The 14,412-nt window shown below is 37.2% G+C and overlaps 2 protein-coding genes across 3 annotated transcripts in view; one reads left to right on the top strand and one right to left on the bottom strand.

Annotated features, from left to right (window-relative positions):
• The window catches only part of BBOF1 (basal body orientation factor 1), a 40,288-nt gene that overhangs the window by 4,828 nt on the left and 21,048 nt on the right, over positions 1–14,412 (bottom strand). For both annotated transcript variants that reach the window (XM_028496164.2, XM_024118452.3), the window contains exons 5-10: positions 11,750–11,830; positions 9,098–9,168; positions 8,042–8,186; positions 6,504–6,997; positions 4,282–4,383; positions 147–221 (exon numbers count right to left, since the gene is read on the bottom strand). In XM_028496164.2, the coding sequence (XP_028351965.1) occupies positions 147–221; positions 4,282–4,383; positions 6,504–6,997; positions 8,042–8,186; positions 9,098–9,168; positions 11,750–11,830 (968 nt within the window). The remainder of the gene's footprint in view (positions 1–146; positions 222–4,281; positions 4,384–6,503; positions 6,998–8,041; positions 8,187–9,097; positions 9,169–11,749; positions 11,831–14,412) is intronic.
• Positions 6,939–14,412, top strand: part of ENTPD5 (ectonucleoside triphosphate diphosphohydrolase 5 (inactive)) — a 63,217-nt gene continuing 55,743 nt past the window's right edge. Inside the window, exon 1 of the mRNA XM_055088596.1 lies at positions 6,939–6,953. The gene's annotated coding sequence lies outside the window, so the exon portion shown is untranslated. The remainder of the gene's footprint in view (positions 6,954–14,412) is intronic.

Here is a 14,412-nt window from a genome sequence, read left to right as displayed (position 1 = left end):
AAGACTTGTCAACAACCACACACACGGAACTTGGTTCAGAACAATATACTTGTTATGTTATTCTCACTCAATTCTAGTATGTATAAGATGTCTACAACCACCATTGTGATCAGGCTCATGTTCATTGCTTTGTCAAGAGAGCTTACCCAAACTCCTTTGTTGTTTCATCATCAGGACCAATATAGTCTGGAACTGGAGGTCTAGAACTCTGGCTGTATTTCCTGTAGTGGGTATAAGTTAACAATGAGGCAGTGTCCCACATGCCCTGTATTTCAACTACACTTTAAAACTGCTAAAGGAAAAAATAATAATAATAATAAATAAATAAATATAGGACTTCCCTGGTGGCGCAGTGGATAAGAATCCACCTGCCAATGCAGGGGACACAGGTTCGAACCCTGGTCTGGGAAGATCCCACATGCCGCGGAGCAACTAAGCCCATGGCCACAACTACTGAGCCTGCGCTCTAGAGCCCGCATGCCACAACTACTGAGCCCACGTGCCAGAACTACTGAAGCCCGTGCTCCTAGAGCCCGTGCTCCGCAACAAGAGAAGTCACTGCAAGGAGAAGCCCGTGCACCACAACAAAGAGTAGCCCCCGCTCACCACAGCTAGAGAAAGCCAGCACGCAGCAACAAAGACCCAACGCAGCCAAAAATAAATAAGTAAATAGAAATTTTAAAAAATAATAAATAAATATAAAACTGCTAAAGGGAAATGCTTCAGTTGGATGGGCTTCTTATTTTCAAAAATGAGCTTTCATACACACATAGAGGCAGTATAATATTAGGCAAGTTAATTTAGACTTACATTCTCTTAAAGTTGAGACATGTTGAACTTAAGAAATGGAAATATTTATGAATATAATCATGATGATACTCATAAAATAGCTATTAAGGGCTTCCCTGGTGGTACAGTGGTTAAGAATCAGCCTGCCAATGCAGGGGACACGGGTTCGAGCCCTGGTCCAGGAAGATCCCATGTGCTGCAGAGCAACTAAGCCCGTGTGCCACAGCTACTGAAGCCCACGTGCCTAGGGCCTGTGCTCCACAACAAGAGAAGCCACCACAATGAGAGGCCTGCACACCACAACGAAGAGTAGCCTCTGCTCGCCATAACTAGAGAAAGCCCATGTGCAGCTACGAAGACCCAATGCAGCCAAAAAATTAATAATAATAATAAACAGCTATTAATGGTGATGGGCAAGCTTGAACCAGAGTACTGACCAAAAGCAAGGCCAAAAAATTCCCTTCCCACAAAAAGAATCTCAAAACACCGGAAAGTTACCAATTTAGATAGACCCAGTATGAAAATTTTTTCTTATACTTTGGAGATTCTAGTTTAAGAACAGAAAAATAGGCCCTCTTGCCCTCTGAGACGGCTCACATTCTGTCTATTGAGTGTGTATCACCCTGAATAAATCTGCTTTCAATCTAAAAAAACAAAACAAAACCAGGAAATCAACATCATTCATTCAATATTCTAATTTGAAAGTGAGATTAACAGAGTTACAAAAAGTATAGTAGGTTGATTTGCCAGCAGATAAAGACATACCCCACTCCTAAAACTTGTCCTCAATTAGGTGCATATGAAAGCAGCATAACCCCATTCAAAATCTGGCTATATTAAATAGTCCAAAAATAATGCATGAAAAAAATGTACCTTAGATACTACTAGTGCCTGAGATATAGCCAGAGTGATTGTTGATGCATTAAAGAGTGCAGTTTATTGGTTATACTCCTTTGAGTTAGTTCAATCACAAAGAAAAACATTGTACTGTTGGATTCCCAATCATATACAACCAACCGTGAACTCTTACCAACTTCCTAATTACTCCACTTGCCTTGGAAGATCTTTTATCATCTAATTCCTCCCCCGCTGGTTTGAGCTTTCTCATTTCATCTCAACATTTCATCATCCTATTCCTATCTTATTGTTTTTTCATCCAACAGGCTTAGACATCATCCCGTTGTGGCCAGTTCAAGTTCACTGATTTGGTGTGAAAGATTTCACCCAAATTCCTTTGTTTCTCCAAGTGTTGAAAACAACACAGTGTAGAACTTGAGGCCTAGTACTCTGGCTGTATTTCCTGGGGTACAGAAATATCAACTCACAATGAGACAGACATTCAGTGCCTACAGTCTGGATTCTACCCCTACCTCTTCAATTAAACTCTTTGAAAGTCTACCAGAGATGCAAAAGCCATTTCAAAATCCTCCATCTTCCATTCAGCCTATAATTCTTTAAACTCTTCTCTTTTGGTTGTACTCTTTTTTTATTCTCGTCTTTATTTTAATTGTGGTTATTCCTAAAGGTTCTAGTCTCAGCCCCTTTATTCCTATATCTTCATCCACTTTCCTAAATTCAACTACCAATTTTCACTAAACATGCTCAAATCTCCCTTCCTAAACTCTCACGTGTACTCCAATCACTCTTTGCAAATGCCTTAAGTGGTTTTCACCAGTATGTTGCCACATCTCCAGTTCAGCACTGAAAATACTACTTGTATTTCTTCTGCCTAGAATGTGTTTCCACCCCCTTTTGTTCCTACTTACCTTTAGAGATCAGCTCAAGCTTCTGCTTCCTCAGAGATTTTCCTGATCTCCTCAATTAGGTCAGATTCCCCTAATCTAGGCTCTCTTACCACTGTATACCACTCCTTTGAACCTATGTCATAGTTGTATTTTTTATTTGTGTGATGATTTGAACAATGTTTTTCTTCCATGTAGACCAAAAACTCCCTGAAATCAAGTATGATGTCTTTATTTGCTCAACACTATATCCTCAGTAAATAGTTGGCACTCAGTATGTATATGTTAAAGAATTAACGGATGGATTAAATAAAATTTAAACATTTCCCTCACACTGGCTTTCCAGATTTTTCATTTGCCTTTCATACCACCATTCCTTCATTTCTTAAGCTAAAAATCTTAAACATTTACTCCTTTTCTTTATTCCTTTTGTCCTTTATCACCAAGTCCTGTTTCTCCTTCCTTAGTTTCTCTCAGTTCCTCCCCTTTATTCCGACTGCCTTCACTCTTGCCTAAACCCCTCACCGCTGCGTGCCCAGAGCAGTGCAGCAGCTTCTGTTGGTCCCAACTCTATTTCTGTCCTCCATTCCATCATACATGTCACTGTGTTAGCTTAAGGTCAGCTCTGAGAACAATGACCTGTGAACCCTTCCAGTGAGAGAGTATGAGTCTGGCTTCTTGCTCTTTGTATTCCTTCAAGGCAGAGAAGAAAACTATGTTACATTACTCTAGAATCTACAAAAGTTCAGGATTTTCTGCATGGTTTTTAAGGCTCACCATAATTCAATCTATAGGTTAAACCTTATTTCTAATTAGTAATTACTCTCTAGCATCACCAAATTTCCTCAAGACAGGCAGTTTCTCCTAAATACCCTACACCCATTCCTAACTCTGGGCTTTTTCTTAGACTGTCTACCCCTTGCCTGACGTGCCCTCCCTGCTCTACCACTATCCTACAAGGCACCGCACAGAGTCACCCTCTTTCAATCTTTCCTGACTACTCTAGCCCACTGACATATTGTCTGAATTCCATCTTTACTTTATTGTGTCACCTAATTTTTTCCCTTGTTATGCTTGGTTTTGTTTGGGCAACCAAATTGTAAGCTCTTTGAGATCAAAGGCAATGTCCCTTGATTCTTTTGAATCCCCACAATACAATGGTGCCAAGCATTTAACAAGCAATCAGTAAGTGGTTGATTTATTTTAGCCACTTTATAGTTACTATAAAGTGACTATAACCAGGGTTATAGTCACTGATAAAACATAATGAAGAAAGAGAGTAAAACTAATCATTAAAAATAATTATTTGGAGTACCTGTGGATTTCTGTTTTCCTTTCCAGGTCTTTTTCTTGGTATTAGAGATCCCCTTGATTAATAATCAGCTTTAAAATAATTTACTTATGTTTGCAGACCAATAAAATCTTAACAATTGTTATGCTTCTCTTTAGTTACCACTCATTCAGCTGAACAATGTTATACCTTCTCAGGAAGCATTACCTTAAACACCTAAGATTAATCGATTTTCTTTCCCATTTAACTCTAATACCTCTTTCATTTTTGTGCTCACTTACACATCTCCCATTCTTTATCTCTGGGAGTTGCAGTAGCTAAGCAGTATGACCCTTTTGTATTGATATTTTCTGGTCCTTTCCCATTCCCTTAATTCTAAGTAAGAATATGTTCACTTTTCCTATATGGCCTCTAGGTTTGATAGCAAATTGGTATTTCACTACTGAAATAGGGAGTTACCTAGGAACAAAGCCATTCATTTTTGCAAAGAGCAACCTCAAGACTTTCTCTTTCTGCTCCCAGGTCAAATCTCCAACGTCCAAATTTCCTTGAATATCTGTCCTAAAGAATTTCAAAGAAAAAAATGAAAAAATGGTCAAAGTAAGCATCTCTTCTTTTTAAAAAATATAAAATATGTAAACATGAGAAAATTTCTAAATCATAACTGAATATTATGAGGTTTCCAAATGGAATGAGTACAAAGCAAACCATGTCCATTACAAAATCATAAATTTGAAAAGCACATTAACATGGTAGCCAATTTGAAGTGTTATGTAGTCATTAAACTGAAAATAAGAAAAACTTTAACAACATGAAAAAAATCTGTGCTCAAACATTAAGCAAATAAGCAAAAAAGAAAGTTGTAATGCAATATTATGTATCCAGATAACACAAAGACAAAAGGTACAAGAAAAAAACAGTTGTTTGGTGAAATTATTGATAAATTCCTTTTTAGCAAGTCTTTAGTATTAGATATTTTGCTATGAAAATAGAGTGATGAGGTAAATATATAAAATACCATGTAACTTATCTAGTCTATTTCTTACCTCCAAATAATTTCATCAAACAACTGTTTTTTTCTTGTGCCTTTTGTCTTTGTATGTATCATTATTTGCTTAAGAGGCAGCTAAGCCTTCCAGGAAGGTATTTATCTATACCATAACTTTTCCAAAGGATTCATAGTCTACTTGCTATTTACAAAAGTTGGCTGACATGTAGATACAGTATTGATGTATAATGTAAGAAATATTTTTTCATATACGTCAGTTGGGTTAGTTTTAAGTTTAGGTTTTGCCTTATAATCACCATATACTTTAATTGTCCTTCCCCAATCTGCCTCTTAAGCAGACAATGTAATATTTTAACTACAATTTCTGCCTTCCTGGCAGAAATCCTATTGAACACTAGGATTAAAGTGATAAGTTGCTCATGAGGCAGAATAGGGAAGTGTCCAGTTTCTGCAACAAAAATGTGGAGAATCATTTTATGCACCTTCCTCTGAAAACTTATATACCACTTAATATACAGTAGATTTTAAAAATGTAAAAGAAACTGCCTTATGTATGGTGGGGACTCAACTTGCTTGACTTATTAAATAAAAAAATAAAGTGAATCTCTTGGTAATAGTTACTATAATAACTATTATTATAATAGAATAATAGTAATAGTGTTATTAACAGACTTCTGAATATGGCAAGAAGGTTAAAAAAAACTATAGTATGGACATTTTCGAAGAAGAGTCATTGGCCATGTCCAACCTTCCCAACAGCTATACAATTTAAAAGAACCTACATATTAGCCTATTAAAAAATAATTTAAAACAGAAAACACATTTGGAAGCCCTCTCAATAAGATGTTAAGTCATAGTAGTAGGGAGTCATTTTAAGTTTCTTAAGGCCTTTGAAGAATCTAATCGTGTTGGGTTATAAAACAATTTTTGCAGAATAATCTTTAAAATGCACTATAATTTAATCCATGGTTTATAGGGAGAAAAGTATTCAAATAGATTAAAATGCTAACAGGAAACAACAATTGTATATAGTCTACAAATGTCTCAATCATTCTACCACCTTTATCATGGTGGCAGTAGATCTCTAGTGTATTTTAAAGCCTTGTGGGGACTTTTGGTTAATACAGTGATGGAGGGGGCACTAGTGGGTGTCCTCCAATCCATAGGACAGTTCTGTACAACAAAGAGTTGCTGCTGCAAAGAATTGTTATATTGATTTTTAAAATTATAGGTTTGATTAGATATTATTACCTATGAATTTCATCTCAGAATAGTAAAGGGAACATTACAAAATATTTGTGAAAAGTATGTTTATCAAAAATGTTTAACCTGAATCTAATCAAACCTTTATAACAAATTTATAGGAAACAAAATAAAGGAACATGTTAAAAGATATTACATTGACATTCAAAATGGAACAAATAATCCCTTTAACAAGTCTCTGTCACACAAAAAAGGGGGGACATCTACTAAGAATACCTACTAAGCCCCACACAGTATGCTGAGCATAGGGGTTACAAAGATGAGTAAGACAGTTCCTCTCCTCAAGTAACTTACTGAGTAATCTAGTCAATACTTAGATATTACCAAACTGAACTTTTCAGGGTTTTTATTTCTCTAAAGGGCACAAGAAGAGCAGTACAAAGGCAAAATATTTAAGCATTATTAGTACCATTTATTGGCCTCCATAAGATCCTGATTCACACTGTTGGTGCTGTGCTCTCTGCCATCAAATGTTCGGATTTTGGGATATTCTGTTCTTCCTGCACATGCCTCTCTCATTTTAAAATTGAAAGCAGCTTGTGCTACCTGTTTATAATGCTTTCTGCTAAATAAGATCTGTTGCTTTACTTGGTGTAGAGCATCTAAAAAGAATCTTTCCACTTCTGTTCTTTCATCTAGTATGTTCTTGGCCAGCTTCTTTACTCGATTCATTTCCTTGTCCTTCATCTGAAGAAGATGCTGCAGCTTGAAAATTTCAATCTGACCCGCTTGGTTCTCTACCATTGCCTGCTGCTGCAGTTTTAAAACTTCAGTCTCAAACTCTTTGGTCATACAACTCAGGGCAGTCTCCAAGCTTACTACCTTCTTCTGAAGAGTTTGGATTTGTAATCTCTGCTGGGTAAGCTGCATTATCTTTTCCTTAACCAACAGATCATTGATTTCCTAAAACGGAAAGATGAGAGAGGTGAGAGATTTTTTAAAAAATTAATTTCAGAACTTGAAAGTTCCTCACTAATATCCATTACTTCATGAGATTTGAGTTTGAGGCCAGGTTGCAATGGTGATATTTTGGTATTCTGTGCATAAAGAGTAAGAAACATCAAGAGTCCCTGTCTGGACTTAGGAAGGCCACAAATTTTGCTAATTAAGAAACTTTCCTTCCTCTAAAATTATGAAAAGTTCAATATTTTATATTATCAAAAAATATTCCAAAATCAATAAGACTGTACAGTAAAACAGTAATTTAACAACTGTATACTGCAAACTGTGGCAGTCTGCTAGTTGCCTATCCTAGTGTCCATTTTCCATTTCCTCCTTCGTAATAAAACCCCAGTTTTATTCAGAAAGGTAGTAAGCCCAGCTGAAAATTCCCAGTTTCCCTTGTGTTCAGCAAAGCCATGTGACTAAGCTCTGATGGAAGAGCTGCGAGTAGAAATTTTATAGGACTTCCAGGAAGAGCTCTAAAGGGAGGGGCATGCTGTTTTCCTTCTTGTCCTTCTTCCTCCCTGTTGTTAGCGCTCCAGCAGCTGCTGGGGGCCATGAGGTGACTCTGAGGGGATAAGCCATATGTTGCGGAACAAAGTTGAGGAGCCCGAGTGTCTGCCAAATTTGTGGCACTACCATTCCAGCTCTGGATTGCTTACCTCCAGACTTCCTTTAGGGAGAGAATACACCTTACATGGGGAAACCATTGTCACAGCTGAGGACTTATTCCTAAGTGATTCAGGGACCAACTCTAAGCAAAGTAAAATGAATACTAAGGTAGTAGAGGACAGGAGTTATATTTATGTTTCGGATGTATTCTTTATAAAGCCAAGTCTAAAGTTTCTTATAAGTCATTCAGTAATTAACTTTTCAGATAAGAAAAATACACCATCCAGACAGAAGAAAAATTGTCCTGTTGTCCTTATGTATCACTATTATACTCAATTCTTAGTATTCACCAACCCAATCTTTACAAAAAAAGGAAACAAAATCTAAATGAACCTTTTGCTGTAAAAGGAAAGTCTGAGTCTCTTGCAACTTCTGAGAGTTTTTTTGTAGAGCATCAGCTTCCTTCAGGTGGTATGTGAGAGCTTTCTGGAGATAAATATTCTCTTTAAAAACAGCTCTTCCAGCATTGTTCAATTGCCTGAAATAGATAGATATAAGATCCCAAAACACAGACCTAAGTTTTAAATATTACCAAACTAGAACAATGACTGCTTTATCCCTTAACATTAATAATAATGATCACCCGGAATTCCCTGGCGGTCCAGTGGTTAGGACTCGGCAATTTCACTGACGTGGCCGGCCCGGGTTCAATCCCTGGTCAGGGAACTAAGATCCCGCAAGCTGCACGGGGCAACCAAAAAATAATAATAATCAATAATTTTAAAAAATAATAATGACCAGCATTTATTTAGCTTATGGTGGGTACTCAATAGTTAGGTGGGGATCTTGAGAACTAAGTTCTCACCAACAGGAAAGTAAAAAGGGACGTGTTACTTCCAGTCCAAGGCAATTAAGGGCAGGTATGAGTTTCCCATGCTCTCTCTTTGTACATGTGACTGGACATGAAGAACAAGATGGAAGCAGCCCAGGTTCCTGAATCACCCCTGGAGTAGAGCTGTCAGACCCACATGAGATTAGAAATAAACCATTGAGACTTAGTTTATTAACACAGTGCAGTTTAGTGTTACTTTCACTAATATACCTCATGACAACTGTGCACAGTTGCCATTATTAACACCATTTTTAGATGAAGAAATTTAATTTCAAATAAGTTAAGAAATCTTCTTACAGTCAGTTAGTATACATGTTGAGAACCAAAGTGTAACTTCGAAGCCCAGGTTCTTTTCTCCACACTATGCTGCTACAAAAATAGTGGATGGAAAAGGGGTGGGTACACAGAGAGAAAGAAACAGTGAAGGAAAGTAAACCAGAAAATTTGAAGAAAGCAAACCAGGAGAGAAGGGGGTAGAAAACATGATAAGAACAAAAAAGTCTAGCAAAGAGGTAAGAGAGGCTATTAGAAAGAAAAAAGAGGCAGCGATCTCCTACACAACAGCTTCATGGTGGGCTCTGTCTGCCAGCATTATTATCTTCTTCTCAGCCTCTTTTTCTAGTCGGTGCTAAAAAAGAAAACAGGCTGTTTTAATACAGTTATATTTCTAACAACAAATTTTACACATAAAAAGTTAAATATTTATTTTATAATGTCAAATAAAATACTCCTGTCCACATGACCTGATGTGAAGTACTCCAAGTATCAGTGGAGGAGCCAGCAAAGAGGATAGTGTGAACACAGGGACTTCAGGGTACTTCCCAATTTCACCATTAAAAAAGCAAAATGACATATAAATAGAAAAAAATTCCACATCAGACCTGGAAAGCAGAGCTGGGAGAAATTTCTGTTAAATACAATGTGATGAGAATCATTTATTCATTCATTCAACAAATTCCTATTGAGTACTAATAGTGTACCAGATTTTTTAGATACTAGAGATGCTGTGGTGAACATAACAGATAAGGTTCCTGTTCTCATGGAGGTTATATTCTAGGATGAGATCCAAACAATAATAATAATTAAAATGCATTGAGCATTTACTATGTGCCAGGTATGGTTCTACACATGTATTATTTACTTCTCACAACAATGTAATTAGATACCTATGAATTAGGTACTATTATTGTCCCCAAAGACAAGGATTGAGGAAACTGAGAGAAAGGTTAGTGACTTGTCCAAAATCATATAGCTAGTAAATGGCAGAGCAGGGATTCATACACAGGCAATTTGATGCTATACAGCCTCCCAGCAAGTAAACAAATAAGAGAATTAATAGACTGTGATAAATGCTATAAATGAAATAAATGGGGCAATGAAATAGATAGTAACTGATGGAGGTAATTTTAGATTGGGTTTAGGGATTATCTCTTTGAGGGGATGACATTTGAGCTCTGAAGAATGAGAATAAGCCAGAACTGCAATAAGAACATTTCAGAAAGAGAGAATAGCAAGTACAAAAATATGCAGGTGGGGAAAGGTTTGGTGGTTCAAGGAACAGAAAGGATTAAATGAGAAAACACAACAAAATACTAATAACCTGAGGGAAGTCCTTTATATGATCAGGTGGAACATGCTGAGGTATGAGATGAATGAACAGGGCTTACTAGAAAGCCCACTGCCATGGACCAGCAGCACTGGGGCTCAAACCAGTATAGGAGTTTGTATCTAACCATGAAGTCTGTACCTCACATGGTAAGGCAGACACTGCTGTGGCTGGACAACCCAACACTCATTCCCATCCACCTTTTTCCTTCCCAGCTTCCACCAGTGGCTGGAGAAACAAAACACCCCTTTTTCCTGGCGTCCATTATAACATGGTTCTGGACAATCAGAGAGATGTAAGAAGAAATCTGCTAGGAGCTTCTGGGGAAAGTTTTATGGTTTCCAGATAACAGTGACAGATACAGATGGAGCCTCCCTTCTTCCCGCCCTAAGAGAGATGACTCTCAGAGCTGCATTAACCATCTTGCAATTATGAAGGATAGGCCAGCAGCCACCTACTTCCAGACATTAAAATCCTATTTATATAAGCACTGTCATTCAAGCAATCTGTAAACTGACCAAGCACTTCTAACATTTGTTTGTGGAACGTTACACCAGGTAGGAGAGAGATCAAGTGTAGGGTGGAGTGAGGAAAGAGGCAGCTGAGAGCAGCCCGTTCCTGAGCACTTCCATTCCTAACAGTGCCAGGAAGTGCCTGAGAGGGAAAGCATCTAGATACTGCTCCTGCCCCACTCCCAGGTTATTCAGTACACAAACTGGAAACCTAGAGCCACTTCTGAAAGCAAATCCTTTTATATAAACCTGATATGAGTACTTATTTGCCTCACCCTCACTTCCCTACATTCCCACCAATTTGTGAAAAAATTTATTCATTTCTTTCCTAAGGATGAAAAATTAAGGAAAATATTAAAAGAATTAAAGAAAAACCAGGGGGACTCTGAGAATTAACTTTAGAAGCACAGAGAAATGTGGAAGTTTGTGATGTGCTAAGGAACCTTTTTGAGCCCCCTTTATATTTATTTATTTATTTATGGCTGCTTTGGGTCTTCGTTGCTGCACACACCGGGGCTACTCTTTGTTGAGGTGCGCGGGCTTCTCACTGCGGTGGCTTCTCTTGTTGCGGAGCACAGGCTCTAGGCGCACGGGCTTCAGTAGTTGTGGCTCGCGGGCTTTAGAGCGCAGGCTCAGTAGTTGTGGCGCATGGGCTTGGTTGCTCCACGGCATGTGGGATCTTCCCGGACCAGGGCTCGAACCCATGTCCCCTGCACTGGCAGGCGGATTCTACACCACGGCGCCACCAAGGAAGTCCTGAGCCCCTTTTATTAATATCCTTAGTTGGCTTGACTAAGGGAAGACCCTCACGTGTATCAGAGTAACCTCTAATCCCATCTCCCCTACAAAAAGTGGTACATGGAGCTTTAGTTCCACCAGGAGACACCAAGCTGGGGTGGGGGATGTGTCCTGAAGCCTTGGTCAGATGATGATCTCTCTTGAGGATTTCAAGAATCTCTAACTAAGAGGGGGGAAAAGATAATCTTCTAATAAGATACCAAATGAAAAGTTGATGTCTCAGAATACATATAAATATACTTACGTCAATCTAGTACACAATATATTTATTTATTAATGCAAATATGCTGTACCTTTTCTTCCAAAAACCTGCCTTCCAATCTCCTAAGAGTCTCCTGATGTTTCTGCTCTGTGTTCCTTAAGTCCTCCTTCAGCTAAAATTTAAATAACCAAAAAAAGAATGGTCAGTAGGAAATGGGGTGGATTGGGGCATATTCCTGGAAAATTCTCAGTCAAGAAATATTTTCTGTTATACATTACCTCTTAATCCTGAACACACAGAAAAACTCCATGCCCTCCCTCTGAGTACCATACTTCTCATAATCGTCTATAGATTTACAAGATCAGTATTGATTTTCTAAAAAGCTTTTCATGAATAACAGTTTTCAGAACATTCAGATAAGTTATTATCATATTCATTCCCCCCCAAATATCTTCATTTTAAACATGTGGACTCACAGAATCATAATATTTTAGAATTACCAGGAATCTTAGGAGTCAGACTATAGAAATCTCCCACTTAATATAGGAATCTCTTCTATGAGAAAAATATCTAGAGACAGAAGTATCACTAATCAAATCCTATTAATTCACTAGGCTGCCCTTTTAAGAGTTCCCATTTTTAGAAAATTCTTCCTAGTATCAATCTAAAAAGTATCTCCCTGTGATTCCCATAGACAGATCCTTCTATGCTCTAAAACTAAATAGAATAAAAAGGACATAAAATTCTTCCAGGCAAAGAGAATTGAGCTAACTTAAAGCTATGATCCTGAAGGCTATATATAATGGCAAGAACCAATCAGATTGAAATCGGCACACTCAATCTAATATTCATGCCACAAAAAAAGGCAGTAGAGAAGAGCTTTCCATCGCACAGACCAGAGTTCAACTGTTACCTCTCTGACTTACCAGCTGTTTGGCAAATCACTTATCTTCTCTAAGTCTCAAGTCTCCAGGGTAAAAAGAGGATAATAATAGTAGCTATTCTCATAGAGGTGTGACAAAGATTAAATAACAAATAATACACACAAAATACTTAGAATAGTAACCATTTAATGCAGAGGTTAGTTATTTTATGTCTAATATTGTCCTCCCTTATACTTCACAATTTTCCTTACTGTGATCTCTGTCCTAACAGTATTAAATCTCCATTTGATCCATATCATATGATTTCAGATGTTCTTCTTTCTTCCTGTATTTTTTATACAATTAAAAAAAAATGGCCTCATGTTGTCAAAGACTTTCAAAATTAATGTCAATATATAAATTTGTGGAAATGCCTACCAACCCAGTGGGATGGGGGGGGTGGACCTTTCAGTTGCCATTGGGGTCCCCAAAAATCTATAAATTAATAAATAAATCTTTTGAAAGATAATTAGGCAATGCATATGAAAAACCTTAAAAGTTCACATTCAAATTTAACCTATAAATTTCACTATAACGTCTAAGAAGTTATCCTAAAAACTAATTAAAAATATAGAAAAATACTTTGTTACTTAGATGCTCCTCAGTTTATAATAGTGAAAAATTAGAAAAAAGTCCAAATGTCCAACAACAAGGGACCAATTAGTAAATCATGATATATCTACCCAATGAAATTCCATGCATCTAGTCAAAAGGTTTTATAGAAAAATACATAATGGCATTGAAAAATGTTTACAATATGTAAAGTGAAAAAATCAGGTTAACAAACAATTTGTACATCATAACCTCATTTTTGTAAAAATAGCATATATTGTAGATACTTTAAAATATATTTATACATAACAGAGGTGGAAAAAGTAAAGACAATATACCAAAATAGTAACAATGGTTATCTTTAAGTAATGTAGTTGTGAGGGGAGGGTTTTTCATTTTCTTTTATCAGCTAAATTTGCTGAAATGGGTATTATCACTTTGTCAAAAGAAGAAAGACTAAACAAATTATTTTAAAAATATTAATTGCAACCTACCAATGTATGCTCCTTTTGTTAATCAGGTAATGGAAATAATTTTTTCTTTAAATTTATGCTTTGAATACCTTTTGATAAGCTAAACTTAATTGGCCTCTTTTAAATTTCTATAATGAATCCTATATGCACAGTATAATTAATTTTCCTCCCTTTTTAAAAATTCATGGGCCCCACACCTGCCTTAATTCTTCCATATTTGGGATTCCATATAACCATCTTATTTTTTCCCATTAGCCAGTATCTTTTCACCTTATTTTTTCCCATTAGCCAGTATCTTTTGCCTTTGAATTTTAAGTTTTCCTGGCCCACCACCCCTCTTTGAAAGGGCTGAAATTTATTTCTCCACTAGGTGGCAACATTGTTCTTTAAAAAAACTCACACCAAGGCCCAATAGAATATGCACAACTAGTTCTTTTCTTTTTTTTAACATCTTTATTGGAGTATAATTGCTTTACAATGTTGTGTTAGTTTCTGCTGTATCACAAAGTGAATCAGCTATATGTATACATATATCCCCATATCCTCATAACCCCTTCCTCTTGAGCCTCCCTCCCACCCTCCCTATCCCACCCCTCTAGGTGGTCACAAAGAACCGAGCTGATCTCCTTGTGCTATGCAGCTGCTTCCCACTAGCTATCTGTTTTACATTTGGTAGTGTATATATGTCAGTGTTACTCTCTCACTTCATCCCAGCTTACCCTTCCCCCTCCCCGTGTCCTCAAGTCCATTCTCTGTGTCTGCATCTTTATTCCTGTCCTGCCCCTAGGTTCATCAGAACCTTTTTT

This window comes from Physeter macrocephalus, chromosome 11, assembly GCF_002837175.3.
Source record: "Physeter macrocephalus isolate SW-GA chromosome 11, ASM283717v5, whole genome shotgun sequence".
In the NCBI taxonomy this organism is placed as follows: Eukaryota; Metazoa; Chordata; class Mammalia; order Artiodactyla; family Physeteridae; genus Physeter; species Physeter macrocephalus.
This window is presented reverse-complemented; position numbering and strand designations above follow the sequence as displayed.